Source organism: Cyprinus carpio, chromosome A12 (genome assembly GCF_018340385.1).
Source record: "Cyprinus carpio isolate SPL01 chromosome A12, ASM1834038v1, whole genome shotgun sequence".
Taxonomy (NCBI): domain Eukaryota; kingdom Metazoa; phylum Chordata; class Actinopteri; order Cypriniformes; family Cyprinidae; genus Cyprinus; species Cyprinus carpio.
The window spans coordinates 24,046,383-24,070,675 of NC_056583.1; the positions used below are offsets into that span (position 1 = coordinate 24,046,383).

At 36.1% G+C, this 24,293-nt stretch overlaps 1 protein-coding gene across 2 annotated transcripts in view; it reads right to left on the minus strand.

Moving 5' to 3' along the window:
• The window catches only part of LOC109047412, a 60,741-nt gene extending 41,438 nt beyond the window's left edge, over positions 1-19,303 (minus strand). The window contains exons 1-4 of one of the 2 annotated variants that reach the window (XM_042768125.1): positions 18,987-19,303; positions 18,141-18,221; positions 17,213-17,512; positions 16,252-17,029 (exon numbers count right to left, since the gene is read on the minus strand). In XM_042768125.1, the coding sequence (XP_042624059.1) occupies positions 16,800-17,029; positions 17,213-17,512; positions 18,141-18,213 (603 nt within the window). In that variant the 5' untranslated portion in view covers positions 18,214-18,221; positions 18,987-19,303 and the 3' untranslated portion in view covers positions 16,252-16,799. Of the gene's footprint in view, positions 1-16,251; positions 17,030-17,212; positions 17,513-18,140; positions 18,222-18,986 lie in introns of those variants that run through there. The other variant, XM_042768123.1, reaches the window with a different exon arrangement.
• Positions 19,304-24,293: the final 4,990 nt, after the last annotated feature.

A 24,293-nucleotide genomic window follows, 5' to 3' on the forward strand; every position in this document is an offset into this window, starting at 1 on the left:
GCTCAAAAAAATCATAATTTAGCATGATTTCTGTGAGGGTTAGGTTTAGGGGGGTGGGGTTAGGTGTGATCATTCGAACGAATAAGCCTCCTAGTAAAATATGTACGAATTACTGTGAGATCAGTGTAAAAAGTCCACACATTGCATTTAAATAAACGTGCGTTTTGATTGGTAATGACGTTATACGTCATTTCATGACGACAGACGCAACGCGATACTGTCATTATTTTTACGCCCGCTAGAGGCCGCTTAACGTTAAAACGTAAAAATAGGTCGTAATAAGGTGCTTGCACAAACTACCAATATATACTAATTTCTTTTAATCACATACTGATAATATATGCATGATAACGCACAGTGGTGAAGAGTTTACAGCCGAAGGTGTTGATAGCATGGAGCTATCAAAATTTGCCAAGTTTATAGTAATTTCTTTTATTCTTATATAGTGTTAGAGTATTTCACCAGCGTCAGTCTAGCCCCCAAAATCATCCTGCAGGGATACAGACTCATTTTTATGTATAGGTACATAGACAGTTACTCATTTATTCCTAAGAGGTTGTCAAAAACTTTAAACCATTGCATTAAACCTTACCACAAATGAGAATGTCTTTTTTCTTCACCAATTCAATCAGCTGGAGAATGCAAATAACATCAGCCTTACTCATTTAAAAAGCATTACGTCTACAACACAATGACTGAGAATGATCAGGAAAGATTTGATGTATCGAATAACCGCCTTTAAGACTAATTTCCTAACCTATATAGCTTGTTTCCACTACTGAATAGAAATTAAAAAATCTCACAATTCTGACTTTAGAAATTGCAGCTGCATGTTATAAAATCAGAATTGCGAGATATAAAATCACAAAAACTAAAGGAAAAAAACTCTCTTGCTTGTGGTATTTTAAGTTGATTCTCAAAAATCTGTGATTTTGAGTAAAGCCTGTTTGTATTTGACTTTGAGATGTATAATTAAAAGACAAGCCAAATAGCTCAATTAGGAATGTGGCTGGCAGTTCGCACGACCCTTTTCAGAGCTTTGCAGTTGCCAGCGGTGCTGTTTCCAAACCAGGCAGTGATGCAGCCCATCAGGATGCTCTCTATAGTGCAAGTGTAGAATGATCTGAGGATGCTGGGGATGTGCCTTCTTCAGCACTGCATCAGTGTGTGTAGACCAGGTGAGATCTTCACTGATGTTAACACCGAGGAACTTGAAGCTGCTTACCCGCTCCACAGGTGTCTTGTCGATGGTGATGGGTGTGTGTTCTCTGCTCTGTCTCCTGAAATCCACCACCATCTCCTTGGTCTTGTCGATGTTGAGTGAGAGGTGGTTCTCCTGACACCATTTAATCAGGGTGCTCACCTCCTCTCTGTAGGCCGTCTCATTGTTGTCGGTGATCAGGCCTATCACCATTGTGTCATCAGCGAATTTGATGATGACGTTGGAGCTGTGTATGGCTGTACAGTCATGTGTGTACAGGGAGTACAGGAGCGGGCTGAGGACACAGCCCTGAGGAGCACCAGTGTTGAGGGTCAGCGGGGATGAAGTGTTGTTGCCCATTCTGACCACCTGGCTTCTGCCTGTTAGGAAGTCCAGGATCCAGCTGCACAGAGATCTGTTTAATCCCAGAGTCTGGAGCTTCGCAACAAGTGTGGCAGGCACTATGGTGTTAAATGCTGAGCTGTAGTCCACAAACAGCATTCTCACATAGGTGTTCTTATTTTCCAGGTGGGAGAGAACAGTGTGTAGGGTGAAAGCAATAGCATCGTCTGTAGAACGTTTGCTACGATATGCAAATTGTAGCGGATCCAGTGAGGCAGGCAGCACAGAGCAGATGTAGTCTCTGACGAGTCTCTCAAAACACTTACTGAAGATGGGTGTGAGAGCAACAGGCCTCCAGTCATTCAAGCATGTGATTTTATTTTTCTTTGGTATGGGCACAATGGTGGATTTTTTTGAAGCACGAGGGAACCACAGACAGAGAGAGGGAGAGGTTGAAAAATGTCTGTAAAAACACCGGCTAGCTGGAATGCGCATGCTCGGAGCACACGGCCTGGGATGCCATCAGGACCCGCTGCCTTGCGGATATTCACCCGTCGGAAGGATCGGGTTACATCCGCGACAGAGACGTAGAGTGCACTCACATCTTCTGCAGCAGCTGCGGGAGCGCTCTCTGTGTGGGCGGTGTTGTGAGCCTCGAAAACGAGCATAAAAGTTATTCAGCTCGTCCGGTAGAGAGGCGGCAATGTTCACAGTAGCTGGTTTGTTCCCTTTAAAGTCTGTGATTTTATTGATTCCCTGCCACATGCCTCTTGCATCGCTGGTGTTGAATTGTTCTTCAACTTTGTTTTTGTATTGTCTTTTTGCGGCTTTGATGGATTTCCTGAGATTGTAACTGGCTTGTTTGCGATCATCAGCGTTTCCGGATTTAAAAGCGGATGTCCGCGCTGACAAGGCTGCTCGAACATCGCTATTAATCCACGGTTTTTGGGTGGGGTAGATGTGGATTTGTTTTTGTCGGCACTACATCTTCTAGACACTTCCTGATGAAACACGTTACAGTTTCTGAGTACGCCTCTATGTCGTCATCAGACGCTGCCCGGAACATGTCCCAGTCCACGTGATCAAAACAATCTTGTAGTATAGCGTCTGATTGGTCCGACCAGCATTGAATTGTCCTGAGGGCGGGTGCTTCCCGTTTCAGTTTCTGCCTATAAGCAGGCAGCAGCAGAATGGAAGAGTGATCCGATTTGCCGAAAGGTGGGCGTGGGAGAGATTTGTAGGCGTCCCGGAAAGGAGAGTAGCAGTGGTCCAGTACACGATCACCACTCGTGTTGATGGTGATGTGTTGAAAATATTTCGGAGCTATTGTTCTGAAGTTGGCTTTGTTAAAGTCCCCCATGACAATAAACGCTGCATCTGGGTACGCGGTTTCCTGCTCACTTATATTCCCATACAGTTCCTTGAGTGCCTGGTCTGTGTTGGCTTGAGGGGGAATGTAAACAGCTGTGATTATGACCACTGTGAATTCCCTCGGTAGCCAGAATGGTCGACACAGAAGCATATGAAATTCCAGATCAGGGGAGCAGAAGGATTTAATAGAGTGTAGGTTCCTTTCATCACACCACGAGTTGTTGATAAAGAAACAAACGCCCCCACCTCTGCTTTTCCCTGTGAGCTCTTTCGTTCTGTCCGAGCGGTGCACGGAGAACCCCGTAAGCTCGATGGCTGAGTCTGGAACCACTGCAGACATCCAGGTTTCTGTGAGGCAAATAATGCAGCAGTCCCTTGTTTCTCGTTGGTATGAGATACGTGCCCGCAGTTCGCAAAGTTTGATGTCCAGTGACTGAACGTTAGCCAGCAAAATGGATGGGAGAGGAGGTCCGAGGGGACGACGTCTGAGTCTGACAAGGACGCCGGCTCTCTTCCCTCTTTTCCGGCGGCATTTCCTCGGTCGCGCTCGCGCAGCCCAGACAAAGGGCTCTGATGCGGTGTCTGTAAACAAAGCGCCGGCGTTCAAGAACTCAAAGTCCGGTTTGTGTTCCGCGACGTATGAACCAATGTGTGACGAGTGGGGCGGGGCCGAGAGCCGTGGGAACGGAGCGAGGCCGGTGGAGTGATTGGGAAATGAGCGACACCTGCTCCACTCACCGGTCTCGAGTCCTTCACTGTCGTCGCTCCTCTTTTGTATCCTCCCGATCTCCTCCGTGGGACTCGAGACCGGTGAGTGGAGCAGGTGTCGCTCAATTCCCAATCACTCCACCGGCCTCGCTCCGTTCCCACGGCTCTCGGCCCCGCCCCACTCGTCACACAATGTTTAGAAGTGTGTGTCTGTCGTAGACAGTTATACAAACAACATCCAACACGTAGAACAACAAAAAAACAAGTAAAACAAATGAAAAACTGCAAAGTTTACTCGAAGCTCGCAACACGGCCGCCATGCTCGGTGCCATCTTGAACTGTAATCTTCTGCACGATGGTAAAAATAGAAACTTCAACGTAACAAAAAATCTTTTAAATGTCAAACATAACTGAACATAAAACATTAATCGGTGTTTGCCTTTACTCAAAAACACATAAAGTAGCACTTAATTTTAATTTTTACTCAGCATATCCAGCCATATGCAAAGCATGCTGGGAACTAACAATCACTGTCAAAATAAAACTGCAAAATGGAGCCAATTCTTAATTCCTATATATATGTATCAGTTCCTCAGTTCAGGCTTAATTCCTCAATTTTATCCCCACTTCTGTAAGCATCCTCTTTGGCATGACGAAGCTGTTTGATTTTTCCAGTAAACCACAGTTTATCATCATGATAAGAATGATCTGGTGAGGATGCACATACCCTCACAGGGACTGATTATTTGAAGATACAGTCTCTGTGAGCTTGTCCAGATCAGTGTCCATATTTTAACAGTCCTTACTACAGGTTTAGCTGATTTCAGTTTCTGCCCGTAGGTCAGCATAAGATGAACCAGGCAGTGATCAGAGAGCAAGTGATATTAACACTTAACCAATATATAACACTGATCCAACACATTACTCTCTTTTTACACTTTATCAGCTCTCTGTAAAATTTCACTTCGCTAAATAAAATAATTCTATTATAAAAACTATAAATTTGCTTTGTCGATATTAGAAAAACTGTTAATCGGTTCACAAGGGGTGTGGAAAACAATTCCTCAACAATTAGAGGAATGCATACGGTTCTTTTCAGTTTCATCTTTAAAAATTGGTTACTTACAATTCTGTGTCAACACAACACTGTCAACATTAGTAGCCTACTGTATTTTTAAATTTGATTCTAGACTTCTTTGCATTAATTTTTTTAAGTTATTTGCTTTCTCCTGTCGTCATCTCTCTCTCTCTTACACTAGCTCATATGTAGCTCCATATTTTATTTTATTTAGATAACTTCCTATTGATTTCTATATGGATTCATAGACTTAGACTTAGACTTAGACTTAGACTTAGAAAACTTTAATGTCCTCAGAGTGGCAATTTGTTATGCAGTACTGACGTAAGTACTCATGTACTTTTGTGTGTGCGCATGTGTGTGTGTTGGTTTGTATATGTGTGTGTAAGATGCTCTGTTTTAGTTCCTCTCAGAATTGTAAATTACAAACAATTAGTACTTTGCGAGTTAACCCAGAAGTCACCGAATTGTGAGAAAAAAGTCAGAATTGTGGGATTAAAAAAGTCACCTTTTTAACTTTTAGTTTGTTATCCCATAGCAAAAGTGGGTTTCCATTTTTACGCAGTTACATTTACACACACACACACACAAAATATTTACTCCATAATTTCATGAAGACTTAAAAGTATACATCATAATGACTTAAATCTTCCTTAAAGGATAAAAAAAAAAAAAAAAATGTTTTTATTAATGCAACTAACAACTCAATCATTCGTGTTCACCCATGTTTAACCTTCCTTTTTTTAGCCAATGGAATTTAGTTTATAAATACTGCAAGGCAAACAGTTTAACAAAACTAGACAGGTCAGAATTTCCCCCAATCTTTATCATTCCAAACCTGCATAACCTGTATCTCCAGTAGCTCTAAAAAGGAGAAGTTCTGGAGAATGTTGTTTTTCCTGTCCATTACAAAAGTCGATGGTGACCAGGGACTTTCAGGTTTCTAAACTACCAAAAAAAAAAAAAAAACACAGCATAAACAGCATAAAAGTAGTAGGCCTAGTCCATGCAAGTCACTCCAAGTCCATATGAGGCTTTAGGGAAAAAAGTATAGTTACTACCTTGCATCAAGGCAAATTCCGTGTGTTTACACCCACTGTCATTGGCAATAAAGACGATTCTGTTTATTTTACACTTCTGAAGACACATGCATTCAATTAAAGGAGAGACTGATACTTTTCCTGTCTACTGAATCTTTCAAACTTCAAGCTTTTACAACTGCTTCAAATTTTCAGGCTAGGCTCTTTCAAGCCAACTTCAAAGTTTGTTCACAAACTTTCCTCATCTAGTTGTGACTAACCTGCTCTTTGTTTATACAATGATAGTGAATTAAGAGCATGACAATCAAGATAGATATTGAAGATACTTGCAGTTTCTTTTTAATTATTTACCAGCAATCCCTGAGTGAAAGTAAATACAACACCATTTTTTTGTCAGTGAAGTTTGAATATTTATTTAGCGTGTGTGTAGTGTGTGATTGCATCTATGCTAGAATAAAAGTGCATGGTGCTGCATATATATATATATATATATATATATATATATATATATATATATATATATATATATATATATATATATATATATATATATATATATATATATATATATATATATATATAGCATTTCCAGAAGTGAAAGACAAGACTATCTGGAAAATACAAGCTGAATAAGCATGACCTCATTTGCCAATAATCAGATTAAAACGTAATGCTTTAGTCGAGCACATACAGATCAGACATGTACACAATGTCCCTAGACACAGTGTTCGGTGTTCTTTGGGTCAAACAGAATCTCACAATGGCCACTTTAAGACAGTCTAAGGCCCCATTTACACTGCATGGTTCAAGTGACCCAATTCCGATTTTTTCCTCTCATGTGGCACAGATCGGATATGACCGGTGAACGTGTAAGCAGGAAAAAAAAAACGCATGGATTCTGATTTTCTCAGATCGGATTCAGGCCTCATTCATATGTGGTAATAAATCGGATATGAATCGGATACGTGCATTTGCGTGTGCCATGTAAGCAGACAAATTGGATATTCCCCAGTAAATGCGAGTCGTACGTCATTAAAAAAGTGACGTCAACTCAGGTGGACACCACCAACTGAGATCACATGATTTATTATAGGCGCGACGGAGGACGAAGGATACACACAGTGGAGCAATGCAGAGGTTTCATGTCTTTTAAGTCCTCTTTTTTCTCCGCCGTACGAGACCAATGTTTTTGATTTTTTTTGTTGACTTTTCAAAATATTGTGGAAAGCAAAACACTGTATAATTTTATATGCATCTGCATCCATTGTATTTTGTGCTGTTTTACTTCCTTTTCCGGGTCAGAATGTCTACGTTTGGTAGTTTCAGCAGTGTATAGTGTAAATGCAAAAATCGGATATGGGTCACTTTTAAAAGATGATGTAAGCGGGTCGTCAAAAAAATCGGATAAAGTCAGAAAATCGGATTTGGGCATCAAGACCTCCACTGTAAATGCAGCCTAAGACATATCTTATTTAACCTCGAACACTCCTTGGCTTCATGACTTGAAACAATGATTTGTGGCTGATGTGGCCAAAGCAGCCGACTATTTATATTCAAAGTGAAGAAGTTTGCGGGAAAGATTTGCTTTGTTAAATATTAGAATTTTGCTTTGTGGATATTAGAAAAACTGTTCATCGGTTCACAAGGGGTGTGGAAAACAATTCCTCAACAATTAGAGGAAGTGAAGAATCTCACAATGGCCACTTTAAGACAGTCTAAGACATCTTATTTAACCTTGGACACTTCCAAAGTAGCCAGCTGGACTTTTTCCCTGGTGTTTTTTTTTCCTCTTCACTACAGCTACTGCAGTGATGCAGATCTTAAGACGTGGCAGCAGATCCCAGTTAAGTCTACTAAAACAGCTGTCTGAGTAAGAACAGAGTTCTAATGTATTATCCCAAACCCAGGGCTAGTGCCCCCTCACTCGGACCACCCCACACCCTCACTCAAGATGAGTGTGAAAATAGATTTTATATATTAAATATAATGGTTCATTTAAAAAAATAATAATAATTCCAGTTGCCAAATGCATAGGCTTTCTAGCATTAATATGATGCTACTATAGCAACAATTTAGGACTGTCCGTTTCACAAAGCATTATGAATTGTTACATCTGACACACAAACTTTCCACGCAAGCGGTTCAACTAAGAATGCAGCATTACTGAGTAAGCTAAAGATATGGTGAAATAATTATTTAATGTTTAATAGAGGGCTAGATGGTCGTAGTTAGCTTATTATTTCGCTGTATTGTTATTGTTTGTTGCTGTTCAAGTTGTTCTAAAAAATTGTTTGAAGATACAAAAAAAAAAAAAAAAAAAACCCCAAAACAAAAAAACAACACAACAAATCATGAAAATTCCTGAGATCTGTCAATACAAGTTTACACACTGTAGCAGTACAGAACCCTCCCAAAAGGTAATAATATGTGCCAGTTAAGTACTAATATGTACACTTTAGGTATTAATATGAAAGCTACTAATATGCAACAAGTAGGTGTAAATAAAGTACCGCCACAGTGACAGCTTGTACCTTTTTTCTGAGAGTGCACAAGTTCACTTAATATAAAGCACTCTGATCAAACAAATCTATAGCATTGTGTTTTTTCACAGAAATCAATATGAAACAGAACATACAGCTTAAGACAAGAGCACACTCAGTATAGGCCCAGTAACATTCATAGTTATGAGTCCTCTGTACACTTTTAACAACACTGCTGTTGGCGACCAGTGCAACAATAAACGTATTCAAAGCCTTGTGACCTGCACTGGATGTGAAACACAACTGCTACACAGTCCTGCGATGTTGTTAAGATGCTCTTTCAGACTATTTACTGTTCTCATCATCTTTTGTGGCAGAATCAGCTGTTTTATAGTCTAAGAGACATATAGACAAAGGTTTGTGGGATTGTAATTCCTATAAATGATTAACATGATGATGGAGATGATTATGGCACCAGCGGTGACAGTGATCTCAGATGTAGTCAGCTTTGCTTCACCTTTGATGTAAAAATAAATAAAAAATAATCTGTAATATCTATAAGAGAATTCTGACTTTTTTATGGCATGGTTGAAATCATAAAAAAAAACATCAGACTCATATATTAATTTTATACTGTATATTTCTGCTACAGATAAGATAGAATATGTGTATTAATATCATGATCTATGTACTTTGACTCATGAAATCATTTATGATATGGAGTTAACAAATATGGTGACAAAAGGTTGAAGAGCAGCTTCATGTGTTCCTGTAAGCAATCTGTAACAGTAAACAATAGTAAAATTATAGAATGTGAATATAAGCAATACCTTTCTTAACAGTGTCCACAGTTTTATCTCCACCAGACTCTGTAAACAGATTTTCAAAGATCATGAGGTCAAAAAAAAAAAAAATCAAAATCAAATTGGATTTAATTCAAAACATACATTGAATCAGGTGTGTCCAAACCTTTAGTCTGTATAGAAATAATATGATGCATAATAAATACCAGCACCTTGTAGGTTCAGAGTGTGGCCTACCTGTTACTTTAACAACAAATTAAACAAAGTTTTCCTGTCACAGTTTGCTTGGAAAAATAATTTAAATTTTGCAGTCATGATTGCAGTTGGATTGTAAACATATGTGGCGTTGGTTTCTCATTCATTATCCTGGTCTCTCATTGTTATCCTTAAAAATGTAGGATTTAATGCAGCAGTGATCATCTTCCTTACTGCAGTTCAACAAGATGCTGCAGTGTGAGAGTGAGAGTTAATTCTTCATGCACAGTTCCAGTCACATTATAAAGTTACATAAATCTGAAAGAATAGCAGTTTCCTGCTATTGAGGACATCCAGAGGAAACGCTGTCTACGTCGAGCTCGCAGCATTCTTAAGGACTCCTCTCACCCTGACCATGGACTGTTTAACCTCCTGCCCTCCGGGAGGCGCTTCAGGAGCCTCCGGACAAGGACCAGCAGATCCAGGAACAGCTTTTTCCCTACAGCTGTCTCCTTACTGAACTCTGCCCTCTGACACACACACACACCATACACACAGACTCCTCCCCCACTTCATCACTACATCTGACCGATTTATTTATTATTTATTTATTTACAACAAGCAAAAACAGCAAACTTGCTATTACTTGCACTACTGTCTGTTCATCCAGGAACACTGAATAACCCATTTGCACACTGAAATATTTTCTATGCACTTTACTTCCATTGCAATAGTGTAAATTGTTCATATGTTCATAGTTCTGCCTATAGTGTACATACACTTCACATATTCCATCTGTATAGTATGTTCATAGTACACCTATCTGTATATCATGCTGATAGTATTTAAAATCTGTAAATTTTGTCCATAATACTTATCTGTATAGTTATTGTACATATTGTAGACCTTGTATATTCTGTACTTACTGCTTATTGCACTTCTGGTTAGATGCTAACTGCATTTCGTTGCCTTGTACCTTACATGTGCAGTGACAATAAAGTTGAATCTAATCTAATCTAATCTAATCTATTTAATACAGCAACTACATAACCGTCTAATAATTCAGTCTAGCAGTTTGCTGCGTCCCAATGAGCCTGCTTATACAACGCCATTAAAGTATGTACTGTCCTAGTGGGGAAAAACTACACTTTTTTTTTAGTGGAAATAAATTTTCCACTGGGCACTGGGAAAAAGCGGTCCTGCCAAAATAGCTTGGCTAACATGTGACTGTCTGGTGCCAGTTCTAATTGGAGCAGATTGCAGCCCAGCTGAAACAATATTTTAGAGAAAGTGCTCCTGATCTAAAAATTTCCAAAATATTCTTACCATTAATGGCTTCACAGACAAATGCATATGCCCAAACCAGTACGATCATGTTCACAGCATTTACATCGTCCATGGTTTTGCTTCTACAACAGAAGAATGACATCAATTCTCAAACTTCTTCATTTAATTTAAAAGGCATGAAGACAATAAGAACAGAAGAACAGAACTGAAACAATCTTAAGTCTAATATTCATTAGATTGGATTAAAAAGCATGATGACACTGCAAATAATAAATAAATAAATAAATAAATAAATAAATAAATAAATAAATAAATAAATAAATAAATAAATAATAACAATAAAATAAAGGAAACAAAGCTAGGAAAATACTGATTTTAAATATAATTAATTCAATAATAAAAAAGTATTTAAGGTTTATAAAAAAAATAGATTTGAAAAGTATATTTACAGGTATTGTATATCTTGCTTGCTTAACAAAATCTATTAAAAATCAAATGGTATTTGCAGTTTCTGCCTGTGTGCAGCTTTTTAAATTGTTTGCTTATTTTTTGATTAGGAAACTGCTAACCTCTAGGTTTGGAAACAGTGATTGTATTATTGGTAGCATTGCACAAGCTAGTCTGCATGACAAGAGACATGACTGAAAGTACTTATGCAAGTACAGACAGACTATGCAGGCATTCAGTGTTTTTAGGATAATAATCAGATGTGATCATGACTATGCTGCCAATAATAAGCCACAAAACACACGCAGCATCTTTAGCCTCAGACTAGAGGAAGTGCTCAATATTGCGTCAGGCTTACATATGGTTTCAGTTTTCTTCCATTCTTCTCTTGTTCTACTACAGAGGTCTGCCATTGACACATTTAAATGTTTTAATGGTTTTTCACATACAACAATACACACTGTTAATTTTTACAGTTTTAAATCGTTTTCAGTATGTGAACTGCAACTACGGCAAGAATAATATGGATTTATTAGTACATAAAAAAAAATACATTTTATCTCCTGTAATGCATGTGTTTAAGTCACAAAGGTTAAAATCAGGTGTCTATTGGAAGTGGTTAAAGATTAGTGTATGTAATAAAGGTTACTGTCATGTTGTTAATGTTTAATATAAGAGAATCATTGTGCACTTAACGGATGTACGTCTTCTCCTTGAGCATGTTTTACTCCACACTAATTTCTTAATGTGTGACACAAGGACATAAACTTAAACTGCTTATCTTTGACTTTCATTTTCTAAATGAAAGCAGGTTCTGTAATTTGGAGAGATTCTCTCTGCACTCCACAGCATGATTTTTGATTTATAAAGAGCAGGTGAGCCAGAAGTGAAGTGAAAAACCTGGTAACACATTAAAACATCAAGACAGTTCAATCAAAAGTGAAAGTTCTGCTATTAATTTTGCCATGAAACAACAGGATAAAGCTATACAGTATCTGCACAGTTCATAGTGAATCAGAACAAACAGCATGAAAACACCATAAAGACTTATTTATATGATTCATTTCATTCACGTATATCATCATGGTTTCTCCAGCCACCACACCACACATATCTGTCAGCACTCTGTCAATCGTTTTATTGTTTTTGCGTGAATGGATGATGATGAAATTACGAAACTTTCCTGGAAAGAGGAAACAGAAGCTCTGCAGCAGTTCAGAGAAATGAAAGGAATGAAGCTAGATCTGAAAAACTAAAAATGAAACTCATTACACAGTTACTGAATCAAACTGAATCAATGAACTGATTTGAGTCCTGGTTGTTTACTGTTGTCTTAAAGAGCTGTTTAGATATAGAGATATAGAGAGATATAAATCTCTTCTACCAGGGAGTCCTGGCCAAAATGGCAGAACAGAAAGTTTCACATACAGATTAGACACACACATAAAACAAAAAATAATAAAAATATCACCCAACATCATATTAAAAAAATACATAAAACACTTTCACTTCCAGGTAGAACTCCAAAAGATTTCTAAAAATATTTAGAGATGGAATTGTTTCTAACATCATAACACTCTGCATTTCATTCCATAGCTTAGGACCAAAGGAGAAAAAGGCAGGTTTGCCAAACTCAGAGCATACTCTAGGAACAGCCAAATGTAATTTGTAAGAGTTTCTAGTGCTATAATTACAAGTATAATATGATAAAAGATTACAAATATAAGATGGCAGTTTACCTTATAATGCTTTGGCAGTAAATAATAACATACGCATTTTTCTCCTTTGGAACAAGGATGACCAACCAACTATTTTGTACAAAGTACAGTGATGGGAACATGAAGATGTATTTGTCACAAATCGTATTGCAGCATGATATTTACTATCCAACTTCCTCAGTAAGGACAAGTTTGTATGCATATAAACCACATCACCATAGTCCAAAACTGAAAGGAAACTACTTTGGATAAATCTTTTTTTTTTTGCTTCAAAAGGAAAGCACTTCTTAATACGAAAAGAAAACCCAATTTAGGTCTGAGCTTTTTTAGAAGATTTTCAATATGAATATTTAAACCCAACCGTTCATCAAGCCATAAACCCAAATATTTATAACTATTTACTCTTTCAATACAGTTCCCTTCCAAGGTTAGAATAGGTGGAACCGTTATTTTGGTACGACTATGAGTAAAGACCATATATTTGATAGCATTTAAAACCAATATCAGTTTAACAATGGAAATTGCAGTGACAGAAAGGAATCTTGTAACAGCTCTATGGCTTGATTCAGACGTGCAACTGTAAATAATTGTGTCATCAGCATATAAATGGATTTTTGCCGTGTTTATCTTTTGACCTATAGGTAATTTATATAAAGTGAAAATAAAACAGGAGCTAAAATAGATTCCTGTGGGACTCCTTTATTTATTTTTAATTCTGTAGACATTAAATTTTTAGCTGAGACACACTGCATTCTTTCTGTCAGATAATTATTGAACCAATTAAGACTCATTTACTAAAACCCAAGCAACTGAGTCTCTGCAATAAGATTTTGTGATCTACAGAATCAAATGCTTTAGATAGATCAACAAATAGAGCAGCACAGTACTGTTTATTATCTAGGCATGTAATAATAACATTTGTAGTCAACATAGCAGCTGTAATAGCACTATGAGCTGAGCAGAAACCTGATTGAAGTTCATTATATAAAATATATTATTTTCCATTAAAAACTGTTTTATTTGGTCATTAACAAGAGATTCAAATAATTTCGCAATAACTGATAGCCTTGAAATAGGTCTGTAATTGTCTAATTCAAAAGGGTCACCGCCTTTTAACAAAGGCAGAACCATAGCTGATTTCCATGCATGTGGAATTATATTTGAAGTTAAACTTAAATTAAACATAGCAGTAACTGGTTCCACTATGAAATCTGCCACAACTTTTAAAAAATAAGGCTCTATATTATAAAGCCCAACAGATATTTTACAACCTAAACTAAAAAAAACTATTAAAACTAATGCTACTAAAAAGTTCTGCTAAATTACAAACATCAGAAGTTAAACCAGCAACAATAATATTACTATTAAAGGCATTAACGATATTTTCTTTTCCCTTTATAATTCTTCCCTTAACCTTTAAATATTCAGGCAAACTTGTCGAAGATTTTAGCCCAGAGACTGATTTGGTCAGTTTCCAAAATTTAGTTTATCATTCAGATTTTCATTTATCATGTTTAAATAATAATCACATTTAAAGTTCTTAACTAATTTTGTACAATTATTTCTTCATGTCCTAAATGGTTATTTGTTTTCTTTGCTGTGGCCCATGCAGCATCTCACTCTTTAATACGAGAAGTGATTCTGTCTCTTATGCCAGTAAAACTGATTTAAAACGATCTGTATTGTATAAAGCACTATAGAAATAAAGATGACTTGACCTGATTCAAACAAACATCTGACTGTCATCACTTTGACTCAAATGGCACAGCAGTGATCGAAAGATTACATTAATGATGGTTTGATTGCATGACAAAACTATATTTATTTATTATAAAATTATTTTAATTTATCATTTATTTAAATATACTTTATTTGTGCTCATATTTATTTTTGCATATAATATTTATGTGTATTGTTTTGTTCTATAGTTTCAGTAAATATGGAGTGTTTTGTTTTTTGGATTTTGATTATAAATCCTATTTGCTATGAAAATATACCATATTATTAATGTTTGCATCAGCCACCTTACAGTATAGATATTAATTAGCAGGTGCAGAAAAAGCTCATATTGATCAGTAAATGCACAATAAACAAAACAATAAAAAAAAAACAAAAAAAAGAAATGAAGATGTTATGTCTTAGTTTCTGTTGTTAAATCAGTCCACGGTTAATCTGCCATGTTTACACTCGAGGAGGATTATTGTGTTCTCATCTGACTCCTTTCCATACACTGAGAGATTTTCTTGACTCTGAATGCTCGACATGTGAAAGCTGTTTGTTTTCATCAGCTGTAGGATCTTCTTGTTCTCTTTCCTGGAACAGTTGTTATTTCTCAGACAGTTACTCCTGTATCTCAAAGAGTATAGACAGTGGGGTTAGCAACAGGTTTGAGTGCATGAACTGATCAAATATAAACCTTTAATACAATCTAAGTTACTTTGAATAAAACCGTCTGCCACAGATCATCTACAAATCATGTTGTACTCACAAACCCATCAGTATTTTAGGTGACCCCACACACCCCTCTCAAAAAACATCCACCCTTCTGTCATCTGGCAGGAAGTACAGAAGCATTCAGGCCCTCACCATCAGACTGTGTGACAGCATCTTGCTTTTCTTCTTGTTTATTCAGTATTCACACATGCACTTTATGTAGCCCTGCAGTCTGTGTAAAATGTTTACATTTCTATTTTAATTCTTTTTAGTGCTTATTTTATTTAGTGCTTACTTTAGCTCTTATTTAACTTTTATTTAGCTTATTTAATATAATTTAATTAGTTTGTGTGTGTATATGTGTTTGGGTAGTCCTATGTTCTGTGTTCTGTCTTAGCACCTTGGGCCTGGAGAAAGTGTTTTGTTTCACTGTATTTCAGAAAACTAATCTCAAGGTTGATTTAAACTGTACAGGTTTACGCTAAAATCATTCTACCTCCAAATCTCTTTTAGTAAAGAAAAACAAAAACTTATAACCCCAAATATTTTAAGATTTCCTGCAGAATAAGATAATAACTTGTAACTTGTCTTACACAAATTATGCATACATACAGTACTCTTCACCCATTTGACTCGTTTATCTGCTAGATAGAACTTGCCCATAAACAGAGGATTCAGACGTTCATCTTTAGAGAGTATCACAAGTCTTTTTTCATTTCATTAAAAAAAAAAAAAAAAAGATATTGTACAAAACCACACCGTTCACACCATTATACAATATATAAAAATGACATTCATGTTAGTGTAACGGGTCCCAGGTAAGGGGAATCCACTCTGCGTTGTGTCGATGTCACTTAATAAAGAAACTTCAGACCTCTCACTGCTTAGCACTGTCTTGATTTTCTGCATAAATGGGGAAATATGTTGAAAACATGAATTTTGCGATCTCTTCATTTAATTAACACCATTTAATGCCTCGACGAACCACGAGACAAACTTCTCTCGGCTCAGAAGTGAACTGAGCGAGCGGTTTCACAAAGGAACATACATTGAGTTAATCTGCTTAGCATAAACTAACATAAGACAAAACAATAACATGAAATTAATAACAAAGATTGCACACAAAACTACAACATACCTGCATAAATGGGGAAATATGTTGAAAACATGAATTTTGTGATCTCTTCATTTAATTAAACACTGGTTGGCAAACAGAGAGTAAATACAGCAGGCTTATATATGCTAATCTCACTCACAATCGCAAACAATCACAATCACAATCATTCACAAATACAATTTCATTATCCCACATACAAGGTATGTTTAACAAAGCCAGAAACAGCTTTAATTCAGAATATATCATCAAATATAAGTAACAATACCATTTAATGCCTCGACGAACCACGAGACAAACTTCTCTCGGCTCAGAAGTGAACAATTTGAGTTTCGCTGTGTTTCCTCTTAAAGTTCACAAAGGTTTGAGTTCATTAAAATCATTTACTCTGATCAAACAGATCAATAATATGCTGTTATTTCACAGAAGTCAATATAAAACAGAAACAAGACTTTTTAAAACCAACAGGCAGAGTTATAAATTCAGTAGTTTGAGATATAAGATAGTGTAGAGTTTAGTGGAGTTCAAATAAAGCTTGTGTGTTTCATGAGCACCACACGAAAAGTCAAACAAAACTCGATGCTATAATATCTCATTTCCTGGACGATTGTTGTCCTCATCATGTCTGACTCTCAAAAACATCCAGTTCTGGCCTCTACAAAGTTTGGTAAAGTTTGGTTTTGTTTTGCAAATGATCACCGTCATGATGATGAGGATGATGATGAAACCACTCACAACCACAGTGAAGACAGTACCCTTGGATCCAAGACCTGCTGTCTCTGGTGGAGAGGATCCTGATGATTCTGAGGAAACTACAGAAGTAATCAATAGTTGTATTAGAATATATTAACTTTCTTACCAAGAGTTTTACTATCATTTTTCAGGTTTAATGGTCTTTGTTAACAGGTTTTAAACCACTGTTAGTAGATTGAACATAAATGTACATTTGCAAAGATTTACTAAATTATAAGCAAAAATGTTACAGTATGTAGTACCTGATGTCTTAACAGTGAATTTTGATAGGTCCTTTCCACACGCTGTTTGCACAAAGAATCTGAATTGTTCTGTCATTGCTGTAGTTGGAGTGTAGCTGCATGTGAAACTGTTTCTCTGTTCACAGGGGTGCACAGGAAAATCTTCACGACAGATTGCGGAGTCATTATTGATATCAGGGTATTGAAACTTATACATTGTAATGCAGCGTTTATGTTTATCGCACTTCAGAGAGACGCTGCAGTTGAGAGTTACTTCTTTCCCCACAAATCCAGTCACATTCTCACAGCTTACAATGATATCTGAAAAATAACAATGCATATCATATAATAGAGCAAATGTAAATCTGATTTTAACATATGTCTGCCCATGACAGTCATACAATAAATATACAGTCTTTCACCAGAGAACCTATTCATAAATAAAATCACTGCATTATGTATTTTTTTTTATCTTAGATTTAGAAAAATTGATCTAGCCATGGGAAAGTCAGATATTTTATTATTTATTATAAATCGTAACTTCAGTATAAATACAAAATTTATTTTCTAAAAGCAGAATAATACAGCAATCTCTGCATGCAGCCTCATCCTGAATGTTTCTTTTAATCATGTGCAGCAGATATAATCAGTGCAATAAGATCCTGTAGTCATGACTGAAAATGAGATTTTGCACTTATCTGTATGAACACATTGTTTTACTTAAGAGAGCACATTATTTTCAACAGCTCTTTTTTACTGCTCTCTGACCATAAATTGTTCAAACAGTAAATCAGTATTTTAAATCATACTAAGAGTCAAAAGCTTTTATACTGGGTATTTTTATGTTTTGAATATTTATGAATCAGATTTGACCATGTTTTCATCATCTCAGATTTAGTCCCTCCTCTAAATTCTCACACACTTTCTATGGAAAAGTTTATTCTCTTACCATCATCAGCTTGACAGACAGCAGTAAAGGTCCAAACCAGAATGAACAGCTGCACAGCATTTACAGCATCCATGATTGATTCTGCAGTAGAAAAAAATGACAGAAATTTGCATCAGAACTGAAACATTTTGACAGTCATACGTCATTGACGGGCATTTCATGACGACAGACGCAAGACGATACTGTCATTATTTTTACGCCCGCTGGAGGGCCCTAAACTTTAAAACGTAAATAGGCTATAGGTCATAATAAAGTGCTTGCACTTGTACGTAGGTCACAGGGTCGTTTTTTGTTGGAGGACAGTCTGATTCTTTTATGCTTCCAAGAAACACCTTCATCTTCTAATGCATCTTTACATTATTTACAGCCTATTTTATCTAATACCCAGACCTAATATAATAATTACAAAATGTTATACTTCAAGTCAGAGAATATGCTTTACTTCTTCAGTAGCTATATCACACTTAAATAATTTGAAAGGTTTCACCCAACATAATAAATCATGCTTTAATTTACAGGCGCTGAAGGAACACGTGAGTGCAAAATACAACCGCGAACCCACGAGATTTATTACAGTAATGCACTGAGAGCACACACTAATGAAACACGTGCGTTCATTATAAATATATCCGCTGAATCCACAGAGCCACGACAGAAATCAAACACCATGATTTACTTTATTACTATTACTTTTTTTTTTTTTTTGCATTATCTTCACTGGCAGAACGCAAAAAATAATAATTCCGATGAAAACACTGCAACACTAATCAGAAAAAGTCATTAAAAAAGAATCCTATATTCATATGCATTTTGAAATATAAAATGTGTAATGAGTGTAAGGCTTACTTGAAGATTTGCCCGTAGTTGGTTATGAATTATTAAAGGAGATTATTTCCCATTCAGAGAGAGTTATTGATCACCCGAGCTCTGCGTGTCTTCACAGTCTGAGTTCACTCCTCTCTGACTCTCTCTGCTGCTCACAAGAGTCTAAATACTGAACCTCTAAACTTTCACTTTCGACATGGCACAAAGCTCCTCAAACAGACGCGGTTTGGCAATCGAGAGAAACGGGAGAACTCCGCCTCGCAGCCGATTTGGCCCGTTGACCTGTTATTGTTTTGACTTCGCCAAGTATTAAACTGCCAGCACCTGTTAGCAGCAGCACACTACTCATCACTCAAAACACTGTATGCTAAAGGACATCATTATTATGTTACATTATCATTATAAATGTTACAGTAGTAATTAGACAAATTCACATAATTGTATAATAGGTTTAGAGGGAGTTAGGGCAGACAACAACAACTATTACAAAAAAGTTAATTTTCGTAAGGGAAAAACAATATTATTATTATTATTATTATTATGCAACAACATGTTCAGTATTATGATTTTAATATAAAGATATTGTAATGATGTAATCGTTAATGTAGCTAATAATTTTGACATTTAGGCAATTTAGAAAATATCAGGAGAAATGAAGAGACTGAAACAAGGGAAATTCAAAAAAAAAAAAATACAAATTACTTTAACAGTGCTTGTGAAAACTCTATAAAAACTTTATTACTCTATGAAGTAAATATACACAAAACCCAATAAAGCTACAGAAGTTACTAAGTTAAGACAAGAGCAGTGAGTGCTTCTCTATTTTTCTTTTGTTGATTGATTAACATTATTAACATAAGAAATACATATTGAGATATTTCAAATAAAAATTAATGTGTTCATCAGTAGTTGATGAAATATTGAAATGTTGTGGAAACACTTCTTAAAACTGAAATGATTTTTGTAAAACCAGTAGTCAAATGCTGTGTGGCCTCTTAATTTTCTGTGCAATTATAGCCACCTGACTGTGTGAATGTACATGAATATAAACGGTCAGAGCAGGGGTCAGAAAGTAAAAGTCCTGTCATATGTTTCTTTCACCCATAATCTGAGACAGCTGAGTTCACCAGAGGATTAGTCTTGTGTAGCCAGACTGCGACTGAAGGTCTGGAATTCATAGCAGCTTTCTTTGGCCAAGGCCCGCCCATGAGGCCATTTGACCGACATGTCAAACAATCAATCACAGATCGTTTCGTTCAGCATCATGTTTCGGGGCATGGAAATGTCACCACAATAACAGACCGGTGTGTAAAATTCTCGGACGTATTTGAAAGATTCTGTGCCGTGAACTTTAAATATTTCACATACTTTTGAAACTCCGGTGTTTAATTGACCCTGATAAGTGCTCATCATCACAGCTGTAAATACTACGGCTTTCTTCTTTCTTGAGGGGGTTTGGCATTAAGGCATCTTTGTTTCCGGACAGAAAAAGGCATTTCTTTCAAGTCACAAGCAAGTCTCAGGTCAGTGGAGGTCAGTGTTTGCTTTAGTTGGGCTCTTGACACTTGACTTCTAGTGTTAGATCTCTTTCTGTAAAAAAGCACGTGGTGTTGTACAGTACAGGAGATATTAGTCATTTATGTTTGATGAGTTAGTCATCATGAGCTGGCCTGATTATGTTCAAAATTACCTTTTTTCATTTTTTTCATTGTATGTTTAAGTTTTGCATTGACAGCCCTGTAAAACAACAGCATGCAAGCAAAGTTTTGCTCTAATAGTTAAAGTGAATTAATTTTTAATCTTTGTAATGCATATAAAAACTTGAAGTCCTGTGTTACTTACACACAGACATCAAGAACCAGCATATGAATCTCAACAATGGTGACAATCAACAAAATGCTTCAAGCTGCAATGCATGCTGGGTAACACCATAGTTAAAAACTCCCATCATGCCCTGTAATATGAAAAATGATTGTCAACATACATTGTTGAGGATCGTATGATAAGTGTTAATGTCTAAAAGCCTGAGCTGATACAGTTTTTTTCTTTTTGTTCAATATTGAAGCATTACAGTGGAATTTGTTTAATATGACTTTTTTGCAGTTCTGTAATAGCTGAAAGGAAGTTAATAAAGCAGAGAGAAACCACTTCATGATGTTCACTCAAACAAGTTATAAGCAGAAAGTGTAAGCTAGACTACTACTTCAAGCTTTTGATTCAGCAATGCACAAATGTTTGCTGTGAAACAATATTGCATTTGCTTAGAAGCAAATTATATTGAATTCCTAAAAGGGTCAAGAGACAAACTAAAGCAAACCTTTACCATAATTAGCGTGGCATCGTGTGTGTTTTTTTTTTTTTCAATTGATTTCATCCAAGGCTGTGGCTTGAACTCTTTAAGGATTTGAGGTGGGTGGAAGAAACATATGGCAGGACTTTTACTTTCTGACCCCTGGACTTCCCTCCTCTGCCAACCGCTGCATCAAAACAACCCAATAGCTGGTGCTGCTTAGAGAGATATATATGTGACCCTGGACCACAAAACCAGTCTTGTGGTGTCTGAAATCTGAAAGCTGAATAAACAAGCTATCCATTGATGTATGGTTTGTTAAGAGTACAATATATGGTCAAGATACAACTCTTTGAAAATCTGGAATCTGAGGGTGCAAAAAAATCAAAATACAGAAAATCACATTTCAAGTTGCCCAAATGAAGTTCTTAGCAATGCATATTACTAATCAAAAATTAAGTTTTGATATAGTTACAGTAGGAAATTTACAAAATATCTTCATGGAACATGATCTTTACTTAATATTCCAATGATTTTTTGCATAAAAGAAAAATCAATAATTTTGAGCTGTTTTTTTGGCAATTGCTACAAATATTCCCCAGTGACTTAAGACTGGTTTTGTGCTCCAGGGTCATATATATATATATATATATATATATATATATATATATATATATATATATATATATATATATATATATATATATATATATATATATATATATATATATATATATATATGTCTCCTGAAGACATATGATGGCTATATTTGATATTCTTGATGCTACGCTCTTTGTTGTCATAAAAAAAAAAGTTGTCAATGTAAACATTATTAAGAAGGCCAATCAAATAAAAAGAAAAAAAAAAGAAAAAGAAAAAAGAAAACGTAAAAGCGGTCCATTTGAATATGCGAAGCTTCAGGTGTCATCTGTGCCCAGTTATTTTACCTGCACAAAAACTAAGTTTTGTTGCTTTATATTACAAACGTATGTTTCTTGTCATATTATTATAATGTTATGTTGTAATTATAAACACACTGGTTTATAGCATAAATAGTTTTAACTGTTTTCTGCACTTTGTTATCGAAAGACTCACACATTCACAGAAATATGCTTACTTCGCCTACATTTTTCATGTAATTCATAATTTAATTTGACCAGACAAGACACATTCTGCCGCTTTGCATCTTTAGTGTATTAGGCTTATGAAAAAAAGTTGATGTGTGCATATTTTAAAATAAAAATATTATTTGCAACTTATTCAAATTCAAGACATGGTTACGGACTTGAATACCTATTAACCTTCTGTACAGGGATCAAAATCAACAATGTTTTAGTGGCTTAATATAAGACCTTTTAATAACTTTAACTAAATTAATAAACCAGACTTAACTAGCTGTATTTACCTTTTTATAGTCATACACATGACCCTCTTCAAAAGGGGTCAAGATAACTTTGTAACTTCCATTTACCTGAACACATTTTTCTTTGAATGGCACATTTTTTAGTAAAGCTGTTTATGACAACATGCATTGTTAAAAGCAGTATATAAAGAAAACTGAATTCATTGGATAAACCCACCCATTTATCCACCCACGAAAGAACCTGCCATTACAAAATCTCTCCATCAAAGGTAAAAAGGTTTTTAATGGATTGCATCACCTCTAAATGCAGTCATTAAACCACGTGTCCAGATATAAATGCAGTTTGCAAAAAAATCCATCACATTGAGCAATACAAGCCTCCACCGTTGAGCCTAGAGTGAGATGTTTCCATGTAGCTTTAGGTTCAGGACTTAACCTCTAAATAGTTTTGGAATCATTGCTTTGTAATGTGGCAGCAAAAGTACCACTGTGTCTTGTCAACATTTTTCCATTTCATCACCCCATTAGGCTCCAACTCTCTGTGTCATGTGACAGAGAAGCAGTCCAATATGCTCTATGCATGCGCACTTCCGCACAAGGCTGCTCTTCTGTTTCCAGCTGGAGAGGTTTGAAGCAGAGCAAAACGTGATTATGGTAGAGTCGTCGAATTTTACTCGGTGTTTGCTGGAGTTGCCCAAATTTACAATCAATGATGTGCGAGGAATTGTAAGGATGTGCAGTACAACGCCACAGAGCAAACTTGAGAAAGGTTTCAAGTTTTATGTGTCTTCTTATCTCTGCAATTATGAAGGTAAATTCAGCTAGCCTGAACTGCCTGAACTGAACTGCTAATAGCTATTATTTTTTATGATCCGTCCAGCAGCAGGTTAATCACGTCAGTATAAATGTTTGACATTTAATGTGTTTGTAATTTTGTCTGAAAGTTTCAGGTAAAAGCAGGGCCACAAATGAGATCTCAGTGAAAGCTCACTGAGGAAAGCAGAGACTCCACACCAACTGAGAGTAGGAGTAGCTTAAAAGTGACGTTCAAAGTTCTGTTTTCATACGTTTAGATGTCATTTATATATGTTTATTTAATATAATAAAGCAAATAAGCATCAACAATATGAGTGGAGGCTTTTTGTCTGTTTTTGTGACTAACATTCCTGTAGTATAGCCAAAGAGTATAGAAGACAATATAAGTTATTAGGTATAGCATAGCACTCTACAATCGGCGGAAGTAATCCAGCATCCTTAGATTTCACCGGAAGAACGTCATTTACCGCCATGCATACATCCTATTAATCAGAGTCAGTGTGGGTTGTTATAGTCTTGAGGCAAACAGGAAAATGTCTGTCGCTGTAAATTGCTTAAACTCTGACGTGGAGGCATGATCTGTGGCACCAGTGCAGTGCATGAAGTAAATGCCCTGAAAATGACCTACAGTATAGCTAACCATTTAAAAAGTGGTTTGATATTATTCACACAATGCAGAAACATGGGAAGCATAACTGACAAATGAAAGATTTTTCATTGATTTTATTATTAGGCTAAATTAGGCTTTCTTCTTCCAAATTCAAAACTTAATATGAAATAAATTTAACTACTGCTGTTTTATTAAAATACAATCATTAACGTAACATGGGAAATTTGACATGTTTCATTATAAAAGAAA